The sequence below is a fragment of the Belonocnema kinseyi genome, chromosome 3 (genome assembly GCF_010883055.1).
Source record: "Belonocnema kinseyi isolate 2016_QV_RU_SX_M_011 chromosome 3, B_treatae_v1, whole genome shotgun sequence".
NCBI lineage: Eukaryota > Metazoa > Arthropoda > Insecta > Hymenoptera > Cynipidae > Belonocnema > Belonocnema kinseyi.
The window spans coordinates 150,464,329-150,481,293 of NC_046659.1; the positions used below are offsets into that span (position 1 = coordinate 150,464,329).

At 24.4% G+C, this 16,965-nt stretch overlaps 1 protein-coding gene across 2 annotated transcripts in view; it reads left to right on the forward strand.

Moving 5' to 3' along the window:
* Positions 1 to 389: 389 nt before the first annotated feature.
* Positions 390 to 16,965, forward strand: part of LOC117168821 (uncharacterized protein CG5098) — a 46,938-nt gene continuing 30,362 nt past the window's right edge. Inside the window, exons 1-3 of one of the 2 annotated variants that reach the window (XM_033354663.1) lie at positions 390 to 495; positions 1,991 to 2,144; positions 13,442 to 14,044. In XM_033354663.1, the coding sequence (XP_033210554.1) occupies positions 13,951 to 14,044 (94 nt within the window). In that variant the 5' untranslated portion in view covers positions 390 to 495; positions 1,991 to 2,144; positions 13,442 to 13,950. Of the gene's footprint in view, positions 496 to 529; positions 676 to 1,990; positions 2,145 to 13,441; positions 14,045 to 16,965 lie in introns of those variants that run through there. The other variant, XM_033354664.1, reaches the window with a different exon arrangement.

The window sequence follows — 16,965 nt, forward strand, 5'->3', positions numbered from 1 at the left end:
AAGCCTCCCCTCTCTTTCGCATACATTCGTTGAAAAAAATTCACAATCAACACCTTTGAAAAATTTTCTGAATCCGCACGCTTTTGGGCAATAAAAATCTAATCATATAATTTATTATTTATTTATATAATTTGTATTTACTAATTATTGTGCATTTTTATATTTTATTTTTATTTCAGTTTTCAATTAATAAATTGATTTCTAGAATGACTTTATATAATGTTTATATTATTTATTATAATTACATTAAAGGATTAATGAAATAGTTGGGGAAAAATGTAAACTTTTCGAACCCGCGCGGAAGAGGAGGCAAGAGGCGACGAGAAAGACGACTAGTTCGCGCCGCCTCCGCGAGAGAGCCATAGAGAGCAGCGCTCGGTTACTAGTGGTGGCCACCATTGTTAAATCCTGCTTTGGTTGATGCTCTGACGATTTTTTGGCCGAAAATCGCGGAAAATCTCGAATTCGCCAGACTTTACGGACCTCAGGAAAAAGGTGTGTTATACCAAAGAACCCTGTCGCGAAAACTATCGGAACTTTTTCGCCTCTCGGACGTGTCACGGACTGCGCCTGCTATTGCCTCAATAGTCCTAGTGAAATCAAGTCAATCAAGTGTGGCCATCGATTTACGCGAAAGAAAGAGGAGAAAGAGGCACTTATGTCCATCGGGTGTTGGTGCGTTCAAAAAGTTTATACCTCCGAGTCGTCTGCGTGGACAAGAGACACGTGCGTGTCTTGACTTGTCGCAAACTCCGAAAACACGGCAAACCGGTGACAATTTTCTCGACCCGAGCCACTCTCGACTCCTCTCTCGCGATCGCTTCGCAAATCAAAATACAGCCTTCCATCCGTCCAGGATTATTTGCAAAATCTCTGGACTCCACTCAAAAATACTGTGCATGTATGCCTAACAATTTAGAATTCTTCTCTAATTAAATAAAGCCAGTGATGCTTCTTTCGAAAGGACCTTACGTGGCCCTTTGCACGCGTCGTTTCTTCATTTGGTGCACGCCTGCATTTCTGCACCGCCTGTCGCACCTGTACTCGATCCAGTCGATTTGCAAAATCTGATTACCGACTAACTCGATGCAAACTCAACATCCGAATTCCGTTTTCTTCACTTTTTTACAACTTGCCAACTATACGCGCTCGGGAAATTTTCGCTCCGTCACCTTCCACCACGCGTTCCTGCCCGAACAAAATCGTGAACGTCATCAACGTGACGAATTTCCACCCTTTTAGATTCGCATATTTTCCACTCATTTCCTACCTCGCGCGAATCGCGTGCCTCTCTTCTCTTCTCGTCTTCCTGATGGATACGTCTGTGTTCACTTTTGTCCTCAAAAAAACCAGAAAGGTTCAAGTGGCTTTGTTTATGTTCGAAAATCAAGTTTGGCAAACGATCTGTACATTTTTCGAACGAGTGCGGTTAAGCAGTTAAGGAGAACTTTTATAGAGTGGAGTGGAAATTTGAGTAAGGGTCGTGAGTAGGGTTTCAAAATGAGGCCCAGTGCTGTTGAAACTGATAATTTCTTTATCGAATCATTCATACGATCAGTTGAGATTTTACGGACTAGGAAATCGTAGCATATGTCTGAATCTAACTATTAATTAGAGGCCTGAAATCCCGATATATTCGGAATTTAGACACCAAATTTACCCTGCAGCGTTTTCAAAATTTAGACTGAAACTTCCACGAAAATAAAAAGATAAATTAGCTTTTGTCAAGAAATTTTTCGGATTTTATCAGAGTAGAAAATATTACTTTGTGTGTTGATCTCACTTTTAAGATAAAAAGAACGCCAGCTGTGTACACACTCTTTTTGATAATCAACCTAATTGAACAACTCCAAACAACTCTTATCTAAAAATTTTCAAGTTTTATCGAAACCCAAAAATTAATAAACTTCACTCTCCTTTAAGTTGGTTGACATTTAAAAAGATTTTTGCACCTATTGAATTCCATGAAACTGTAAGAATTCTTTTTCAGAATTTTGAAAGAATACAATCCGTTGGAAGGTTGGATCAGTTGACTTGAATCAGGGACCATCAGAAAAGTACCAGTATCAGTCTAGAGTTGCTGAAACCTTCAACATTTCAGAATGGTGTGACTTCCTTCAGACCTGATGCTGCTTTCAGCAATGGTAATTAAGAATTTTGAAATCCAATACAAAAATATTCACACTTTTTTAGCGATGACACTATTTATCTGTTATTAAAAAAAAATTAAACTAATCACACTATTTTCTCACAATTGTCTGCTAATACCACAATTTTCCATGGAAAAATATTTTTGAATTTTTGAGGTTTAAACAAAACGGCTCAATTTCCAACCACATAGATAAATTTTCAGCTAAGAATAATAATTTTCTACAAAAATGATGAATTCTCGACAAATTACATACATTTTCGTTCAATTTTGAAACTAGAAATGATGAATTTGTAACAAAAAATAGATTAGTTAAATTTCCATTAAAAAAAAAAATTTTTTGATAGAAAGTTAATGAGTTTTGTACGAGAAAGGTGGATTTTTTTACTGAATTATTGAATTTTTAACCAAATTCATAATTTTTAAACAAATAGTTGAAATTTCAAACAAAAAAGGCGAATTTTCAACAAATTACATAATTTTTTGTTGAATTTTAAAACTAGTAATGGTCAATTCTTAAGCAAAAATGTAATAGTTAAATTATTATTTAAACAAACTAATTTTCAGTAAAAGTAAACGGATTTTCTACAAGAAAGTTGGATTTATTTTACCAAATTGTTGTATTTACGAACTGCAAATACTAACTTGTAACAAAATTCATAAATTTTGTGCCAAATATTAGAAATTTCTATCAAAAAAGAAAATTTGGAAGAAAATGCATAAATTTCCTTTGAATTTTTGTACTAGAAATTATCCGTTTATAAGCAAAAATGAAAAAGTTGCATAATTATTTGAAGCAATAAAATTCAATAAGAAATAAACGAATTTTCTACAAGAAAGTTAGATTTTTTGACCGAATTATTAGATGTGCAGCATGAAAATACTAATTTTTAACAAAATTCATAAGTTTTTAAGGAAATAATTGAGATTTCTACTAAAAAAGCCGAATTTTCAACAAACTACATTAATTTTCTTTGAATTTTTAAACTAGAAATAATCATTTTATTAACAAAAAATACAATTATAAAATTTTATTTAAAAAAATTAATTTTCAGTAAAAAATAAACGAATTTTCAACAAGTACATGCATTTGTAAATAATTTGTTTGAAATTTCTACAAAAAAAAGACGAATTTTTAACAAATTACATATATTTTCGTTGGAGTTTTAAACTAGAAATGATCAATTTGTACCATACAACAGAACAGTTAAATTTTGATTTAAAAAAATAATTTTATGTGAAAAGTAAAGGAATTTTCTACAGGAAAGTTTTTTTTTTTTACTAAATTTTTGAACTTTCATGAAAATTCATGAATTTGTGAACAATTATTTTAAATGTCTACCAAAAAAGACGAATTTTCAACATATTACATTAATTTTATTTTTATTTTAAAACTAGAAATAATCATTTTGTTAACAAAAAATAGAATAGTTAAATTTTTATTTAAAAAAATTAATTTTCAGTAAAAAATAAACGAATTTTCAACGAAGTACCTAAATTTTCGTTGGAGTTTTAAACCAGAAATGATCAATTTTATTTTGATCAAAAAAATTAATTTTTAGTGAAAAGTAAAGGAATTTTCTACAAGAAAGTTGTTTCTTTTTTTTTTTACAAATTGTTGAATTCTTAAGAAAATTAATAAATTTGTAAAGAATTATATCTAATGTCTACCAAAAGAACGAATTTTCTAACAAATTACATTAATTTTATTTTTATTTTTAAATTAAAAATAATAATTTTCTTAACAAAAAATATAATAGTTAAATTTTTAATAAAAAGAATTAAAGTTTCAGTAACAAGTAAACGAACTTTCTACAAAAAAGAAGTTTTTTTTACTAAATTGTTGAATTTTCAACAAATTACTTAAATTTTTTAACAATTTGTTGAAATTTCTATAAAAAAAGAAGAATTTGCATAAAATTACATAAATTTTGAAACTAGAAATGATTAATTTGCAAGTAAAAATGGAAAAGTTACATTGTTGTTAAAAAGATTAATTTTCAGTGAAAAGTAAAGAAATTTTCTACAAAAATTTGGGGTTTTTTTTTTTACTAAATTGTTGAATTTTTAACAAAATTAATAAATTTGTAAATATTAGAAATTTCAACAAAAAAATATGAATTTTCAACAAATGAAATTATTTTTTTTTTTTTTAAATTTTTAAACTAGACATAATGAATTTGTAGCATAAAATAGAATAGTTAAATTTTTGTCAAAAACAAATAATTTTCAGTAAAAAAAATAAAGGAATTTTCTACAAGAAATTTTTTTTTCAACTAAATTGTTGAATTAAAAAAAATATTCATAAATTCGTAAATAATTACTTCAAATTTATACCGAAAAAGACGACTTTTCAGCAAATGACATCATTTTTCTTTGAATTTTTAAACTAGAAGTAATGAATTTGTAGCATGAAATAGAATAGTTAAATTTTTATTTAAAAAATTAATTTTCAGTAAAAAAGTGAAGGAATTTTCTACAAGAAAATTATTTTTTGTTTACCAAATTGTTGAATTTTCAACGAAATTCAAAAATGTGTAAACAATTATTTTGAATTTCTACCAAAAAAAGACGAATTTTCAACAAATTACGTTAAATGTCGTTGAATTTTGATACTAAAAATAATTGATTTGCAGCATAAAATAGAATGATTTAATTTTTATTAAAAATAAATAATTTTCAGTAAAAAGTAAACGAATTTTCTACAAAAACTTTAGGGTTTTACTAGATTGTTTAGTTTTTAACAAAATTCCTCAATTTTTAAACAATTATTTCAAGTTTCTACCAAAAAGACGAAATTTCAACGAATTAGATAAATTTTCATTGAATTTTGAAACTATAAATGATCAGTTTGTAAGCAAAAATTAAAAAATTACATTATTATTTAAAACAAACAAAATTCAATAAAAAATAAACAACTTTTCTACAAACTGTTGAATTCTTTACAAAATTTTGGAATTTACAAAGTGCAAATACTAATTTTTAACCAAAATCATATGTTTTTGACTAAATAGTAGAAATTTCTATAAAAAGAGACAAATTTTAAACATAATTAATAAATTTTCTACTAAATAGTAGAAATTTAAACAAAAAAAGATGAATTTTCAAAAAATGACATTATTTTTCTTTGAATTTTTAAACAAGAAATAATGAGTTTGTAGCATAAAATAGAATAGTTACATTTTTATTTAAAAAAATTAATTTTTAGTAAAAAGTAAAGGAATTTTCTACAAAAAGTTGGATTCTTTACCAAATTTTTGAATTTACAAAATGTAAATACTAATTTTTAACCAAATTCAGAAATTTTTGACTAAGTCGTAGAAATTTGTACAAAAAAAAAACGAATTTTAAACAAAACGACGTTAATTAATTTTTGATTCACCTACTAGAAAAAATAAATTTTCAACAAACTTCATGCATTTTGAACCAAATATTTGAATTTTTTATCCGCAAATACGAATTTCAAATAAATCACATAATTTTTTGTTCAATTCTTAAACTAGAAATTGCTGAATATACAACCTGAAAATACTAATTTTCAACCAAATTCAAAAAAAAAAAAACTTTACCAAATAGTTTTAATTTCTACCAAAAAAATACGAATTTTCAACAAATTACATAAATTTTCGTTGAATTTTTAAACAAGGAATGATCCATTTTCAACAAAAATTAATTTTCAATCAAACTTAAATGAATTTTCCATCAAGTTTTATTATTGACCTAATTATTGAATTTTAAACCTGAAAATAGTAATTTTTAATAAAAAAATTAATAAAAAAGTTAATATTGAAACCAAAAAAAAATTTAATTTTAAATTTAAAAAAAGTTTAATAGGTATATAAATTTTTTTGAATTTTTAGACTAGAAATTATCAGTTTGGTAACAAAAAATAGAATAATTGAATTGCCATTAAAAAAAAATTAATTTTCTATCAAAAGTGAACGAATTTTCTACAAAAAATTGCATTTTTTACGAAAATTTTGAATTTTCAACAAAATACATCAATTTTTAATCAACTTGTTGATTCTTCTACCAGAAAAAAATGAAATTTTCACTCTCAGAGACGAATTTTCAAGAAATGTCATAAGTTATTATTGCATTTTTAAACTAGAAATTACTTTTTTGAACCAAAAATGGAATACTTGAATGTATATTAAAAAACAAAAAATTTCAACGAAAAGTAAATGAATTTTCTAAAAAGAATTTGGATTTTTTAAAACAAATTGTTGAATTTTCAACCTAAAAGTACTAATGTTCACCAAAAAAATGGCATAGTTTATATTTATTCCAAAAATATTTTAATTGAAAATAAAAAAAAAACAGTTTAATATAATCAAAAATAACCAGTTGTCATCGAAATACATATATTTTCTACCAAATAGTACAATTTTCAACCAGAGAGGACAAAATTTCAATAAATTACGTAAATCATCAACTCGTAGATTAAAAATATTTCTTTGGGTAATTTTTAGTTTATATTTTTGTCGTTTCTAAAAATTTTCACTGGGTGATAGAATTTTCTAATTAAAAAAGATCAATTTCTAAACAAAAATGAATTAGTTAAATTTTGGCTGAGAAGAATTTTACAAAAAGAAAAATTAAGCAGTTTTGAATTTTCAAGCCAAAAATACGAATTTTGTATACAACAGTTAAAACTTTCATCCCACGAATATGAATTTTCAACTACAAAATTAATTTTAAACCGAAAAAGTTTCATTTTTAACCAGAAAGTAGTATTTAGAAAAAAGATGAGAGTTTTACAGAAAAGATACATTTTGAAACAAAAAAGTTAAATATGAATTTTGATATAATTTGTAGACCAAACAATAAAGAACATTTTAAATCAACATTGACGTTCATGTTTAATACTTGAAAATTTTTATGACGCTATTTTCTAAAATTTCTGACTATTTACATTATTTTTTATCTCTAAAGTGAGTCCGAGGCCTGAAATGGAGAATAATATATTTTCTTATCTATTTTATTATCTACAATTTGAACTAAAACCAATTGATAAAAAATTTGATTTTATAAATTATATAAAAATATATACATTTTGGAAAATTGTAAAAAGATTATAAATTTCCAGATGTCAAACAGGGGAACAATTTTAGTTTTTAGGAGTTTTTCGAATCTCCTAATTTTCGAAAAAATTTAATTTTCAAAAATTTAATCGGGTTTCTGCAAAAATGCATCTAACGATTATTTTAATTTTCAACTTACAAAAACAATCCCTGGTCTAAATCAAAATTCGTCAGATTTAAAATATTCGTAGTTTCAAATCAGAATTTTGAATTGAAGAGAATTTTGACATGGAATGGGAATTTCAGAAAATAGTTTTCATTTTGATTTAGAAGCCGGGGATTTAAAAACAAATCTCTTTCCAAACTCAGAATTATAATTGTTTACAAAGTTTCCTGTTCCAAATCAATATTATAATTCTTAAGAGCAAAAATTATCTGATATTTCCATTCAAAATTATAATTCTTTTCCAAAATTCCCTGTTGCAAATAAGAAATTATTTAAAATGGGCCGTGAGAAAACGGAAAATTTAGTTTAATTTATTTATGGCAGGAAATATTATCGAAAGCGTGAGCTTAATTAAAAAATTGTGGTATCGAATTAAATAACAATGTTTTTCCATGTGTAGAAGTAGTAGTTTTATTTTAATGGATTAAACCATTTTTGTCGAAAATTTGAATTTTTTTTTGGAATATTAATTTTTTTAAAACTTTTTTAGTGAAAAATTCATGTATTTTGTTTGACAAAACCGTCTTTTTTTGGGGAAAATTAATCTTATTGGTTGAAAATTCATCTATTTGGTCGGAAATTAAATTATTATAGTTAAAGATTCATAACTTCAGTTGAAAATTTAATTTTAATGTTTAAAGATTACCATTTTATCTGCCAATTCCTCTTTTTGGTTAAAAATTTAACTAGTGTAGTTAAAGATTATTCACTTAAGTAAAAAATTTAACAATTTTGTTGAAAAATCGCCTTGATTGGTATAAAATTATTATTATTCTTGACTAGAAAATCATATTTTTAGTTGAAAATTCAACTTGTCTAGTTAAAGATTATTCATTTTTGTCGAAAATTTAACTATTTTGCTGGAAAATTAATTTTTTTAAATTAAAACTCATTTTAGTTAAAAATTTACATTTTTTATGTATAAATTTAAACTTTTTTAGTTGAAAATTTAAATATTTGGTTTTAAAATTCATCGTTTTGGTTAAAAATTTCTCCTTTTGGTTGAAAATTTTTATATTTTAGGTTGAAAATTAATTTTTTTAACTTAAAATTTAATTAATTCCGTTGAATGTCTCATCATTTTAGTATTAAAAATTTTATCTTTTTGGCGGAAAATTGACCTGGTACATTTTTGGTTGCAAATTGATCTTTTTATTTAACAATGCAACTATTTGGTTGAAATTTTGTCTTTTTTGGTTGAAAATGATTCTTCTTCTTGACTATAAAACCATATTTTTTGTTAAAAATTCAACTAGTTTAGTAAAAGATTGTTAATTTTAATCGAAAATTTAACTATTTCGTTGAAAATTCGTCTTTTTGTTGCTGAAAATTCTTTTTTTTTTCAAGCTAAAAATTTAAATAGTCCATTTTTGGTTGAAAATCGGTCTTTTGTTAGGAAGAAAATTCAATTATTTGGCTGGAAATTCGTCTTTTTTGGTAGAAATTATTATTCTTGACTAAAAATTCATTAAATTAACTTTGTTGAAAAATTGGTTTTTTATTTGTAAAAATTAATTTTTTTTTTAACTGTAAATTCAAATATGCCATTTTTTGTTGCAAATTCGTATTTTTTGGTAGAAAATTAATCTTCCTGGATGAAAATGAATCTTTTTAGATTAAATTAAGCTAGTAAATAAGTAATTAAATTAGTAAATTAATTTTTTAAACTGACATTTTAACTAATCCAGTTGAGATTTTGATCATTGTAGTTGAAAATTCATTTTTTCCATTGAAAATTGAACTAGTCTAGCTATAAATTATTAATTCCAGTCGAAAATTTAACTATGCTGTTAGAAACTCGTCTTTTTTTTTTTATTAATTTTTTTAACTTTTTAGTTCAAAATTTATCTTTTTGGTTAAAATTTAACTCGTGTTAAAAATTCTTCTTTTGTTGAAGATGTATCATTTTGTTTGGATATCCAATTAGTTTTTTTGTTTTTGAAAATTAATTTTTTGAACTAACGATTTAACTGATTCCTTTTTGTTTTAAAGTTTATCTTTTTTATTTTTTTATTCAAAAAATTTATTTTTTCTAATAAAATAATTTAAAAGAAAATTATTTTGATTTATCTTATTTATTTATATTTAATTTATCTTTTTTAGTTGAAAATTCAACTATTTGGTTGTAAATTCGTTATTTTAGGTAGTAAATTAATATTCTTGAAAAAATTCAAGTATTTCATTTTTGGTTCGAAATTCGTATATTTTTGTTGAAAATTTGTCTTTTTTTGTTTTAATATTTATCTTTTTATGAAAGTTCAACTATTTGGTTTGATTAGCTTATAAAAAAGCCTATTTTTTATTCTGCCTATTTCTTTGATAAATAATAATAAATTGATTTTTTTATTTCGTTGATTAATCATGTTTGTGGGTTGAAAATTCAACTGTTTGTTTAAAAATTCATTAATCTTCTTTTATATGTTATAAAAATATTTCCCTATTTTCGTGAGAAATCTCTACATTTCTCCTGTTTTTGGGAGGTGTCTACTCACCTAGAAAATGTATATTTCATTCAAAATAATAGTATATCAATTATGCGCAGAATTTTAAGTATGTAAAGACAAAATAAAAATTGGTTTGATTTATTATTTAAATTCATGGACTTTATAGATAAATTCAAGAATTGATTGATTATGTTTGTAGGATTATTCATTTAATTATCCCTGGACAAAATTATTTTTAGAAATTAAAGAAAAATGTTTAGAAAAAAAATATCCGTCCAACTTTGATTTGAACCGTTTCTTAAATAATTATTTAAATTGTGATCTTTCCCAATTGTGATATTATTCAATTTAGAATGCATTATTCGAAAATCTTTCACTTACAAAATTTTACATTTTTAAGCGTACATTTGAATTAAAAGAATTTTAAAATGTAGTTTTAACGACTTAAACAATTAAAAGTTATAAACGTTTAAAATCGTAGATTTTTTATAACAAACATTCTTAGTTAATTAAATGTGAATATAAATTAATTCATGATTTTAAACATTAAATTGCATCTTAAGATTTAAAAAATAAATAATAATTGTACAAAACGATTCGGCATCAGTTCACAATTTTAGAATTTCTAGATTTTAACGTTAAAAATTAAAATGTTTCAATTGGAAATTCTAAAATTCTAAGTAAGTTGAAGAGATATTTAGCAGGTTTGAAAAAAATTCAAAATTACTTACAAATTTCAAATAATTAAAACGAAGTGTCTTACATGTACCGACAAAATCCGACTATTCGTACCAAAATTACGGTGTAAATAGCCAAAGTTCTGAAATACTTTTAATAATATTTTTTAATTTGAAAAAAAATCAAAGCATTTTAAGAATTTATAAACTATTTAAAATTGAAATAATTTAACTTTTAATTTGAACAGGGAATTTTTAATTTTTTACAAATTTCTAGTTGAAGCTGGAATTTATCCAGAATAACAATAATTTTTATTTGGAACCTGAGAGTTTTCAAATTTTAACAAATTTTGAGTTGAAACTGATATTTATCCAAAATAAATTATAATTTGTCTTGGAACAGGGAATGTTAAAATTTAAATAAATTCTAATCTGGAACGAGACATTTTTTAATAGGATAAATTATTCTAAGTTGAAACAAAATGTTTTCAAAAAGTATCAAAAATCCTGATTTGAACAAGAAAGTTTCAATTTTTTACCAATTCAATTTTCAAACAAAATTATTATTCTCTGCTCAAACGAGGTATTTTTGAAAAAGTTTAAATTATGAATTGGAACAGGGAATTTTACAGAAAAAATCTAATTCTTATAATCAGTTGAAATGGGGAATTTTCTAAAAGAATTAAAGTTCTGGATTTGAACAGTGAATTTTTCGAAAAGCATTAAAATTACGGATTTAAATAAGGAATTAAAAATTTTAAACCAATTCTGAGCTGTAATTAGAATTTTAAATTGCTAAAGATGGTATAATTTTGAACCTTTTTTAATTCATTGATTAATTTTTCAATTAAGAGCACTGGCAATTATAACGTGGATTTATATTTTTGGAAATGAATCTGATTTTTTGAACTCTACAATTTATAAAAGTTTAAGATTTGTATTTAATTTGAAATTTTTTAGTTGAAAAGTTTTAGTAGCTTCCATTTTATACGTGTACATCACTGACAGGGTGGCCGCTGGACCGGGGAACCGGGAAATGACAGTGAATTTTTTTTACCGGGAATTTTACAAATATGTAGAAGAAAAATCTGTCTACGTTCGGTTTCAACAGTTTATAAATAATTAGTGGAATTTTTATGTTTTTCAATTATGCTATTATTGAGCTTACGATGCGTAATTCCATTTTTTTTACTTTTAAAGTTTATAAACTATTTTCAACTTAAAAATAACTTCTCAATAGTATATTCTTAATTAAAGGATTAAAAAAAAAATTTTATGTTTCGATTTGAAATTTCTAATTAAAAAAAAAGATTAATTATATAATATTTAGCAATATTTGAATTTTTATTTAAGGCAAGTAAATTGAAAGCAAATATTTAAAAGTAAAGAATCTTTAATTGGATTGTTTGACATAGAAAACATGGAATCGTTAAAATTTCGAAAAATGCTTGATTTGTAAGTGAAATTTTTAAATTTTGATGTATAATTTACAAATGAACATTTGTAGGAAAAATTTGAGTAATTTTAAGAGATATTTGGGAGTTTTAAACAGATTACAAGTTATCAAGCACATTTTAGAAAGTTTTTTTTAAATCTTTTAGAATCTTTTTTGAAAATTTTGTTTAAATATTTGAAAAACATTTTAAATATTCTCTTAAAATAATTTTTCAAAATGAAGACATTTTTAATTTGCTTAGGAATCTTAAGAAAATGTTTTTATTCTTTTGAAGCCTTTCACAATTCTTGAAAAGAATTTAATTTTTTTGTTTAAAATTACACAAATTTCGCCTACAAATAATAAATGTTCAATTTTTATTTATACATCCAAATTGTGAAGAAATTTTCTAAAATTTGCAGGATTTTCGGAAAATTGTAAAAAAAATTCAATTAATTTTGACAGACATTTAGACGTTGTGAAAAAAATTCCAAAATAATTTTAAATTTAAAACCAATTGAAAACAATTTCTAGATTTCTCAAGATTTTGAAATAAAATTTTGAATCTTTTCCAGAATGATGAAACTATTTAAAAAGGAAATAATTGAATTTCTATTTTAAGAAGAGTTCAGTTAAGTTTTTTTCAAATTTTTCAATATTTGATGTTTCTAACTTGAAATTCCTTAAAATTATATAATTTTGAAAATTGTAAAGTTCATTGATTGTTTTTTTAATTAAGAGCATTGCAATTGATAACGTGGATTTATATATTTTTATATTGAAAAATTTTAGTACCTTCAATTTTATACGCGTAATTATTGAGCATTTTAATATAAAAATTTTTAACTAAAAAATTTTCAATTTCAATTTTATAATTTCGAAATTGAACAGTTCCACTTTGAGTGCTTTCATTTAAAGCTTAGTTTTTATTACCTCAAGTGAAAATTTTTTAGCTTTAGTGTTGTTCCATTTTTTTAATTTCATTGACCGTGAAAAAAGTTTGCGAACCAGGAAATGACCTGGAATTTATGTCGTTGATTAAAACGGCCACCCTGATTAAGCATTTGAATACAAAATTGTTGAATGAAACAGCGTTTAAACTGCAATTTTCAAAGTTTAAAATTCAATAGTTTCACTTTGAGTGCTTTCATGTGTAGTTCAGTTTTTCTTGCTTCGAATGGAACAATTTTTAGATTTAGTGTTCGATTTTATAATTTCATTGACGAATAGTACTATTTTACACATTAAATATTTACAAGAATTAAAAACAAAACATTATTTATAATAAACTAGTGAAATTGTAGACCTATTCTGAGTTGATTTAAAAAAAAATATCGAAATACTTGAATGGCTCCCTACAATAAAAATTATACCTAAAAAAAACTTTCGATATTTGGAAAAGACCTGGAATTATCAGGTAATTTTTTTCCAGACTTTGAGTAGACACCCTGACGGACGAAATTGGTAATAATTAATTTTTCCGCAGGGTTTTCGATACTGGGAAATGCGCCTTATCGGGCGCTTTCATCAAACTTTCCGTGGAACGATGGCCAAGAACTTCTGATAGCGACCTGTCCAGATCTACCAAGTGATTATTGTCAGCTTCATAGGCATTTAAAGTGTCTAGTACAAGTCTGTGATTTCGGACCAACCAATTCTACGTCCCTCTTTCTTGAGATAAATATAAGATTGCAATACCTCCCACTGGAATCAATCTAATTCCATTGTATCCCTGCACTAATATTTTTACGCCACCTACGATTTATCGAAACTCGACGAGGAAAATCGATATTCATACGAATAGAACGAGAGATTTTTCACAACAACTAATTGGCGAAGCTGGAACTTGAATTTAGCGGGAAGGATTGTAAAAAGGGGGAATTGAAAGTTTAATGGTAGGCGTGAGTCTAGGAAATAAATTCTAGATTCGGAGAGTGAGTCCAAAATTTATTTATTGAGAACGGCGAAACTCGGATTCACCAGGATTATTTCACAATGTCGGGTCAATATCCTGGACACAGTCGGCCACCGGTTGGCACTCCTCCGCCTCAGACTGTCTGGAATCATCTGACTATGACACAAGGACAAGGTATTATTTGCCAGATTTTTAAGATTTTTTTTTTATCTGCATGAATTGGGTAAATGCAGGGTCTTAACCTGACCGGGAATTTATTCACCGGGGGAAAAAAACCGAGAATTTGATTCAGAGACCGGGATTTTTCATTCGATTGGACTAAAACTAATATTTAATGTGTTTTGATATTTTTTTTTACTGGCAGTTTGTTCAATTATGAAAATAAGAGTGAAAAAAGGGTGGATGCATGTCTGGGAAAACCTGGAAATTTCCTTGAATTTTTCTTTAAACATTGAAAACCTTGAGATCTCCTTGAATTTCTCACGAGAACCTTAGATTTGAATTTTTGTTTTGCATTTAAAACAATTTCTGAGGGGTTAAACACTCGGTTTTTGAGTACACATCAGATTTTAAAAGGATACAAAATATTTCAAAGCTTTTCTAATATTTAAAAGGATTTTGAACATTTTCAAAAGGAGTTGACGGATTTCAAAGACTTGAAAAGGATTCAAGGATTTGAAATATATTTAAAAACATTTCAAAGACTGAAACATTTCAAAAGGTTTTAGAAAATTTAAAAATATTTCAAAAACATTTTAATGATTTTGAATGAATACAAAAGATTTCATAAATATTTTAAGGACTTCATACAAATTTGATAAAGATTTCAAATTCAAAGATTTCAAAAAGGATAAAGTACACCAGATTTCAAAAATATCAAAACACTTGAAAGATTTCAAGAATTTTAAAGATTTTATATACAAATTATATACATTTTATTTTATTATAATTCAATAATTAATTTAATAACAACATTTATTATTATTTATATAATAAAGAATGTTGTTATTGAATTAATTATTAAAATATAATCATGAAATTTAATTAATCAATCTATTAGTGGAGCTGAAGAATCTTGTAAATTTAAATTTAATCAAGTATTTATTAATTTAAATATTTAAATTATTATTTAATTTATTTTATAATTATAGTGACTGCAGTATAATAAATCAAATTTCGAAGATTCACAACCTTTCACAGATTTATTTGCAATGATTTGAATTTTTTTAGAAGATGTCATAATATTTTACAAAGATTTCAAATTGTTAATGTTTTCAAATGAATATAAAAGATTTCAAAAATCGTACAGTACACCACATTTCAAATATTTCAAAATGTTTTGAAGATTTCAATTTTTTTAGAAGATTTCGAAAGAGTTCACGATAATTTCAAAGATTTTACAAAGATATTAAAACTTTCATAAGATTTTAAAAAAAGTAGAGTAAATCAGATTTCTAAAATTTCCGAACATTTCACAGATCAATATTTTACAAAGATTTCAAATTTTTAACGATTTCAAGTGAATATAAAAGATTTCAAAGATTCCAAATAATATAAAAGCACTTTAAGATTTCGAATTTTTTAAAAGATTTCCAAAGAGTTCACGAAAATTTCAAAGATTTTACAAAGGTATTAAAGCTTTCAGAAGATGTCATAATATTTTACAAAGATTAAAATTTTTTAATGATTTCAAGTGAATATAAAAGATTTCAGAAATATAACAAATATTTAAATGTTTTTAAATGAATGCGAAAGATTTCAAAAAGCGTACAGTACACCAAAGTTCAAATATTTCAAAATATTTTAAAGATTTTAAACGATTTCGAACATTTCACAAAGATTTCAAAGATTTAACCAAAATTTCCAAAGATTTCGCAGTTTTCAAATATTTTAATGATTTTAAATGAATACAAAAGATTTCACAAATATTTCAAATATTTCATAAAAATTTTTAAAGGATTTCAAATTTAAAGATTTCAAAAAGAGTTTAAAGCCAAAATTTAACCATTAAAAAATTGTTTTTTAAATAATAATAATTTTACTGCCAAATTTCACACATATTTAATTTATTTATATTATTATAAATAATTCATTAATCAATTACTTCAAATTTAATAATCAATTTTCTATAATAATTTGCTTTGCCTAAGAATTTAAGTAAATCCGTACACCAGATTTGAAAGATTTCAAAGCTTTTTAAAGATTTAGAAAAATTTCACAAAAATTTCAAGGATCTTAAAACTTTCATAAGATTTCAAGAATTTTAAAGATTTTAAAAAACTTATCGTAAATCAGATTTCTTAGATTTCAGAACATTTCACAGATTTATTTGCAATTATTTCAATTTTTTTTAGAAGATGTTATAATCTTTTACAAAGATTTCCAATTTTCAATGATTTCAGGTGAATGTGAAAGATTTCAGAAAAATTTCACTAATATTTCAAAGATTTCAAATACTGTAATGTTTTCAAATGAATACAAAAGATTTCAAAAAGCGTACAGTACACCAAATTTCAAATATTTCAAAATATTTTAAAGATTTTAAACGAATTCTAATGTATTTAGAAGATTTTATAAAGATTTCGAACATTCCACAAATATTTCACAAAGATTTAACCAAAATTTCCAAAGATTTTGCAGTTTTCAAATATTTTAATGATTTTAAATGAACACAAAAGATTTCACGAATATTTCAACGATTTCAAATATTTTAATGTTTTCAAATGAATACAAAAGATACCAAATTTCAAATATTTTAAAGATTTTAAACGATTTTAAATGTTTTTAGGAGATTTCAAGAAAATTTCAGAGATTTTACAAAGATTTCAAGAATTTAAAAAATTTTAGAAAACTTATAGTAAATCAAATTTCTAAGATTTAGAGCGTTTCACAATTTTCAAATTTGATTGATGATTTCAAATTTTTTTAGAAGATGTCATAATATTTGAGAAAGATTTCATATTTTTTAAGGATTTTTAAAGGTTTAAAAAATATTACATCAAGATTTCCACAAGCATACATTACACCAGATTCACAATGATATCAAAGATTTAACCAAAATTTTCAAAAATTTCGCAGTTTTCAAATATTTTAAT